At 42.1% G+C, this 7,814-nt stretch overlaps 1 protein-coding gene across 1 annotated transcript in view; it reads right to left on the bottom strand.

Moving 5' to 3' along the window:
• Positions 1–7,814, bottom strand: part of DOCK5 (dedicator of cytokinesis 5) — a 78,847-nt gene that overhangs the window by 26,901 nt on the left and 44,132 nt on the right. Inside the window, exons 28-34 of the mRNA XM_031063572.1 lie at positions 6,999–7,097; positions 4,767–4,861; positions 4,060–4,138; positions 3,133–3,233; positions 2,283–2,341; positions 1,668–1,822; positions 175–260 (exon numbers count right to left, since the gene is read on the bottom strand). Coding sequence (XP_030919432.1) covers positions 175–260; positions 1,668–1,822; positions 2,283–2,341; positions 3,133–3,233; positions 4,060–4,138; positions 4,767–4,861; positions 6,999–7,097 — 674 coding nt within the window. The remainder of the gene's footprint in view (positions 1–174; positions 261–1,667; positions 1,823–2,282; positions 2,342–3,132; positions 3,234–4,059; positions 4,139–4,766; positions 4,862–6,998; positions 7,098–7,814) is intronic.

The raw sequence follows: 7,814 nt of genomic DNA, 5'->3' as shown, positions 1-7,814 counted from the left end.
TATAATAAATAAGATTAATTTATTTTTGTTATTAAAATACTTTATTATTTATTATAAAATGAGAAATGAGATATAAAATAGAAAATAATAAAAAGATATAATATGTAGAATAACATAGAAATATATAATATGTAAAGAATGTATATAATATAGAAGATATAAAATAAAACTCACAGTTTCTCCAGCAGGACCTTGTACTGCTCATCCCCTCGGCCCCCCTCCACCTCCTGGTCCAGCCTGGTGATCAGCTCGTTCTCAAACTGCAAACACAAACCCCAGTGAAGCAGGGCAGCTCTGAGGAGCAGGGCTGGCCCAGAACCCCCAGTGAAGCAGAGCAGCTCTGAGGAGCAGGGCTGGCCCAGCAGCAGCCTGGGGGCTCTGAGCCTCCCCCCAGCACACGCTGCGTTTGCAGGCCAGGGTCAGGCTGCTCCCAGGGCTGAGGCAGAAAAAAGGGATAAAAATGCCAAATGCCATGATTGGAGAAGGAAATGCAAGCGCTCCCTGTCTCACCGCACACAGCCACGCTCTGGTGCCACTGAACCCCTGACAGCCCTGATCCCTGACTGCCCCGCAGCTCCCTGCAGTCACTCACTGCCAAAGTCTCTTGTGGGGCATTTCTGTTGTTGGAAAGGGAAATACACAGCTAAAGTACAGTTTCGACCCTCTGAGGGTCTCCAAACTCTTCCCAGTTTAGAGGTGAGCACTGACAGCTCTGCAAATGCGGTGAAAGGTGAAAAAAGGGGAATTCAGGGATTATCAAAGTCATGGAAAGGCTCAGGCAGGACAGAACTGGCAAGTCCTGAACCCTACAAACCACAGGGACCTCCCAAGGGCTTTGGCACAATTTTGGCTGGGGATTTTTTTGTTTTGTTTAAGTATTCTATTTTTCTTTTGCCCCAGGGACAATATGGAACATCTGTAGTGAAGATACCAGTATTGTGTATATATTGCAAATACATGTATTATATTATTTTATATACATATTATTTTATACTCATATATAATGAATATACAATTACATTGTGCATAATACAGTATATATAATATGATATATTAAAATATTGTCTTTTTACATGTTTTATATATATTTTATTGTATATATTATATAATTATTTCATTATTTTATAATGAATATACAATTACATTGTGCACAATACTGTTTATATAATATTATATATTAAAATATGGTGTCTTTTTACATATTGTATATATATCATTAGTATATGTATTATTATATAGTTATTTCATTATTATATAATGAATATGCAATTACAATGTGCATAATACTGAACATACAATATTATATATTAAAATAATGTGTCTTTTTATATATTGTAGATATATTTCATATTATATTCATTATGATATAAATATTTCATTAGTATATATTATTATATAATTATTTCATTATTATATAATGCATATACAATTATATTGTGCATAATACTGTATATATAATATTATATATTAAAATATTGTGAATATTGTGGTTTTTTACATATTGTATCTATATATTTCATACTATATTCATTATTATATATATATTTCATTTTTATATATATTATTATATAATTATGCCATTATTATATATATTTAATATTATATTGCAATTATTATCTCTATATATTGTATTATTATATATTTGGGTTATATACGGCACCACTTACCATGTGGAAGTTCCCATTCCCACTGAAGTTGAACTCACACTGCATCATGTCAAAAAAAATGGGAATTGTTGCTTTCCTCAGCTCAGGCTCTGGGACCAGGGTCACCTCCAGGATTGGCCCCACCATGGCTGGGATGAATTTTATTTTGTGGGGACCTGCAAGAAATTTAGAGTCAAATACATCCAGTGGCAGGATTTGGATTTCCCAATGTTTAAGCACATTATTCACACAACAACTACTCTGCTCAGAATGTGGATTTCATGTGGATGTTTCTTAAGGAAGAATTACCAGGTTACAGCTCCAAAATTCAGGAATAGCCCAAGGAAATAATTGAATTGTAAATCACAAAAAAAGGCTCTCTGAAAAACCCCACTCATCCTTTACATGGCAGAACATCCTTTGGAGGGAATCTAGGAAATTATGTCAGCAGCTGATGTGAGGAGAAAATCAGCTTTTCCAAGTTATTCACAGAAAAAAGGGGTTTTTGTGTGCTGAAACAGCTGAACTGTAAGTGCATTTCTCCACATTAAACATGTGCAGCTTTTATAAGGAAATAAAGGATCTGAAAGGCAGCTTGAGAGCTGGAATAAAGATAATTCTTTAGCTGGAACTCACCCAGGTTATACCACATATCCCTGATTTTGAAGCCGATTTCTTTCCTCATGTCCCCATACCTAGAGAAAGCATCGAAAGAAGAGATGAGAGAGGCCCAAGCACTGCAATGATCCTGGGCATGCTGCTGGAGAAGTGAGTGGCAAAGCCTCAAATGGCCACAGCTCACTCTGACAGGGCACTGCAGATTGCTGAGAGCAGAATTTCCTGGGAATTCAGATTCCTGAAAGCTGCAGCCCCTCTGCTTCCTGCAATTCCACCCCACTTTGGTTGGGTTTTGGTGTTTTTTCCTAAAGCTTTAACCTCTGACATCAAGGCAATGCACAAAGATTTCATTATCAGGCTTCTTCAAGCCACTTCTGCAGAAAAAAGGGGACAAATCATAACAAAAGTCTGTGTCAAGATGCTGAGAGATATCCAGGCACCCAGTTCCAAGGAAATGAAGAGGTAAAAGCTGCTCAGTGACTAAAAATTGCTGGTCTGGGGCTAAGAATAGCTCTGAAATGAAGAAAAGTAAGAGGTGGGGCACTAAAAAGCTGGAGGGCTTTTAGGATTCCTCTGACCTACCTTCCACAAAGGCTGAGGAACTGCACAAGGGAATTTTGGGAATCATGCCAACCTTTCCATTACAGACCTTCCAGTGGAGAGACCCCTGGCAAGGTGCTGCAACAGTTCAAGATCTGCCTGACCAAACTTCAACCAGGCCTAATTTACAGCCCTGACATCTTGTCCTGGTCACCCCTTTATCACAGTGCCCTGATTAGCATTTCCACAGCACCTCCTCCCACCCTGGGGGTGTCTGGAACAGCCCAAATGGAGCCTCCTGACAGCAAAAAGGGAAATGGGAACTCACTTCTTGATGATTTTGTTGCGTTTGGCCTGGGAGAAGGTCTCCAGCTGCAGGGACTCGTGAGTGAGGAAGGCCACTGCCAAGTGGAAATAGTTATTCCAAAGCTGGGGGAGAGAAAGAAGATTAAAATGGGAGAATGTCACAACCCAGGACATTGCTCTGGCTGCCTTGGAGGATTCGAGACCCTGACAGGGGCTCAGAGACCCTGGCACGGAGTCACAGACCCCTGTGCCTTTGATTTTAGCCCATGGAAACAATTCCCAACTTTGTGTGGGGATTTACAAACCACAAGAGTTTGAGCAGAATGACAGTGAATTTGTCGCAGGGTGAAAAAGTAGAATTTTGGGGATTTAGAATGGGGGTTCAGGAGGCAAGATGGAGGAATCTGGGTGTGTCCTGTCCTTCTCCTTCTTCTTCTTCTTGTCCTCCATCCTCTGCTGTGATGGTGACACTTTTAGATTGGTTTAGAGTAGACACAGACTGTCTAACACAGGTGATAAGGGTTGGAAAATTATTGAAAATAAAGCACACGTAGTTCTTGGTATAAAAAGCCAACACCACCCCAAGGGCAGGGACTGTGCCACAGCCCGACCTGCTGGACAGATCCCAGCAGGGCAGAGAAAGAATGGAACAGATAAGAGAAAATAAACAACCTTGAGAAGCAGAACCAATGAATCTCAACTTCTTCAGTTGCAGGGCTGAGAAAAACAGACTTTCTAATACCTCAGGGGTCATCTCAGCCACAGAAACCCGAGAGGAGGAAACAAAGGAAAAGCAACAACAGGCACAAGAAAGCTGCCCAGCCCCAAATGCAGAGCTCCCTCCATGAGGAGGGGAACCTCAGTGAGCTACAGCCTGTTAACAATGGGGTTTAGCTGTTCTAGCAGGTCTGGCATCCATAAGAAAATCCAGAAAAAACAGGACAATCACCTGGAGCTCAAAATGAGTTTGATCCAGGAAGAAGCGGTTGAGGACAGAGGTGAATTGGTTCACTGCCCGGAGGAAAACCCTGAAGAGACAAAAACATCAAATAAGGTGATTTTGTACCCCAAATCAATGACATTGCAGCTCTGGGCTCACAGCTCCTATGTGTAAGCTCAGCAGACAGCAACAGATGCTCCCAAAAAAGGCAGGAATTCCTCTAAATCAGGGAACATTCAGGCAAAGTTAACCCTTGGTTCAACAGCCTCAAGTTTCACTGGGGAGGCTTAGGTTGGATATCAGGGAAAACTTCCTCTCTGGAAGAGTGGTTAAGCATTGTCCAGTTCTGGCTTTAGGTTTCCCATGTGATTGCCCCAGAACTGAGACTAAAAAGGCTTCTCTGGTTTAAGCTGTAATAAAGACCCCAGGGTTTGATTACATTCTTCTGGGCAGGACAGATTTCCAGTTCCACCAGTGGAAATGCACAGGAACTAAAACTGGCTGGAATCTAATTGAAACCAACCTGAAGTGGTTGAAGAAAATAAGAAGAAAATATATAAAAATATCGATAAACAAATAAATCAAAGAAAAGAAAAGAACATAAATGAAATAAGTTAATTTAAAAAAATAACAAGAAAACTGCCACATTTGAGTCACCCTCCTGTCAGGCCCAGGGAGGCTCCAAAGCCAGACTTAACCCCGACTTAAGCCTGTACCTGCTCTGCATCATGTTCATGACCATCCAGTCAGCTGCATACACGTTCTTCCCAATCAGGTCCTTGAACATAATGAATGTTTCCATCAGGAAGTCCTGTTGGAAAAATAAAACCCATCAGGCCGCACGTGGTGGGTTTGTGTCCATGGAATTACAGGGAGATGCTGCTGTGACCTCATGAAATGCAAATGTTTGGGGCTGCACTGATTAATGACCATGCTGATTGGCAATCAGTGCCCTGCCCTGCCTAACAGGGGTCTCTCATTTTGTGGATACAGCCCAATAATGAAATTATTCCTGACTTCTCATCCATCCAGTGGCACAAGGAGAAACAATTGCACAGAATGTTGGTCTGTTTAATGAGATCTGTCTTTGCTGCTTTGCATTAAGCTGTGCTGGAGCTGTGCACGAGCTGGATTAGAGAGCAAAACCAATATTGCAGGGCTTGTTCCCAAATCTCTGAGCGGTGGCAATGCAACAGAATGGTCTAGAAAGCCTGAAATTACAATGTATTTTCACTCACTAATTAGAGTTAAACCTTTCCTGGTTCTGTTTAAGAACAGATAAGGAGAGCCAGTGAATATAACATCAGAGATGTGATTTAGAATTATTCTACATGACTGTAGAAAAGACACATTTTGCACAAACACCCTCCAAACAAGACTTCAAACCTGGAAAAAACAAGGTTGAATTGCAGCATGAGAGAAAAAAAAGGAAAATGAACAGAGATGAGCAAAGGAAGGGAGTATCAGGAATATTGATCTCCTCCTTGTGGTCTCTGCAGGTACAAAAGCCACTTTGAGCTCTTAAATCAATTCTATTCTCTGCAGCAGCACATTAATATTCAAATGTGAGAGGGACACAAAGAAGGTCACAGGAGGAGCCATCCCCTTGAAATGATCAGCAAAAAATCTGTTGAGCTGAACAGTTTGGGCTGAAGAATTGGCAAGATATTGATGGAGAAATGGAGCTCTTGGTGCTGCCTCAGTAAAAATCCTTTTGGCATTATTAAATCAGAGCCTGATGAGAGGATTGGTCTTGACATGGGCACCTTGAAGACATGAATTAACTCCTGAAAGTGCCAAACTAACAGGGAATGATGCCAAGGCAGGGCTGGAAATACCAGCACAAACAAACCCAATAAAGAACAGGAAAAATAAAAGCAGTTATTGCAGTAAAACAGAATTTTCTGTTGGTATTTACAACTACCACACCACTACAAAGGCAGGTTTGCCCCTGTAGATTTCAAGGTGTAGAAATATCAGATTAGAAATTATTATTTCCCATAATCGTCCTGAAAATCTTCTCACTGGATGAACACTTCCAGAATTCCTGAATCTGCCTGATTTGGGCTTTTTTTCCTTCCTTCCTTTCCAACAAATCATTTGGGTAAGATAAAACCAGTCCCAAACCCACATGAAGTGTGAGTGACCTGTAGATGGCTGTGTTGCTCCACGCTGCCTCAAGAGCTGATTTTGGGAGTGATTTTCTGTGTAATTCTGTAATTCCAACTGCACAGGGAAAAAAGGGATCACCTTGGCTCCCCAGACTGAATTCCAAACCTTCTGGTGGGTTTTGGTACAGGAAGAACACAACTCCAGGCCCTTCCCCAGCTGGTGTTTCAATAAACAGCCCCTTCCCAGTTGCAAAATAAGGAATAAAGGGGCAAAAAAGCTCCAACAGTTCTTGTCTTGGGCACCAGTCTTGCTAAAATACTAGTTTGGGGGAAAATCTGCTGGTTTTAAGCAGAAAAACCCCTCAGAAATGTAATATTTCACCTTGTTTCACACCCAAAGTTTTTGGGGAGGTGAATTTTTAACATTCTGAGAACCTTCTGCATTGCTGCCCACTAAAGCAAGATTCAAGCATTTAACTGAACTTCAGAGGAGGGAAAAGAATTAGATAAAGAGAACGGGCACAAAGGGAGAGCCAGACAATGAAATGCTTTTCTTTTCCATCTTCATTCCCTCTTCTGGTTCCTGACTCAAATCAAACATTTTTTACCCATTAAAGATGTTTTTCCTCAATGCCACAAACGCTGCTCTTGGGCTCTGCTGAGTCAGCAACCCCCCCAACGCCCAGCAAGGGTGACAGGAATGAATTCCCAGAAACTGTGGCACCAGGAGCTGCTGCTGAGGGTTTGCTCACCCCAAACTGAGCAGAGAAATGACCCTGCAGGGCACAGTGGTGCTGCTGGGTGGGCTGAGCTCACTCCCCAGCCAGGCTGACTTACAGTGATGTCCTGCCTGGTTTTGAAAGTGTTGATGTAATGGCTGTAATGGAAATCATCCATCTGCCTCAGGATGGCTGTCATGCAGGCCACGAAAATACCCTGCAAAGGAAAACCACAAATCACTGGTTATTCTCCTGGGTTAAGCACTGCAACTTCTAAGTGGGGCACATCAGTGTGACCTGATCAAATATCACTGATCAGAATCCACCCACTATTCTGTGTCCTGACATCAACCTGAGACTGCTCCTCTAAACCAGTCAAGAATTCCTAAAATTCAAGCCTGAAATCTGGGTGTTGCCTTCTTTCTACCCATGGATCACAAGAGAAACACATCCTCCAAACACAGAATTTTATTTTATACATATTGATCCACTCCATCAGATCTTAAAGGTCTTTTCCAAGCTGACTCTGATTTTCAGATTTGGCAGGGCCAGCTGCAATTCTCATGGGTGGCACATTAAAGTGACCCCAGACTTCTCAAGGATCAGGTAAATCCCCAGCTCCTGGCTTTCCCATCCTTCTGCACATGAACTCCAGGGTGAGTTCAAACACCCCAGAGCTGCCTGCACCCCTCAGCTGCCACCCAGGGGTCAGAAATGCCCCTGAAGGGTCTCATCCCCCAGCATTTCATCCTGCTGAGCCCAGGTGACAAAATGCAGCAAAGATCCTGTGTCAGGCACTGCACTGACACAAAATTCTTTGCACAGGGGCCAAAAGGAAATGAAATCACTCCCAGTGACTCAGCTCCAACTGGAGTGGGATAACCTGAATCCTAATCCTCAGAAAAACACCAGGAGTCATGGCTGGGTGGCACAG

Source organism: Geospiza fortis, unplaced genomic scaffold (genome assembly GCF_000277835.1).
Source record: "Geospiza fortis unplaced genomic scaffold, GeoFor_1.0 scaffold176, whole genome shotgun sequence".
Taxonomy (NCBI): Eukaryota; Metazoa; Chordata; class Aves; order Passeriformes; family Thraupidae; genus Geospiza; species Geospiza fortis.
Note: the sequence above shows the minus strand (reverse complement) of the source record. Positions and strands in the feature narration are given on the sequence as shown.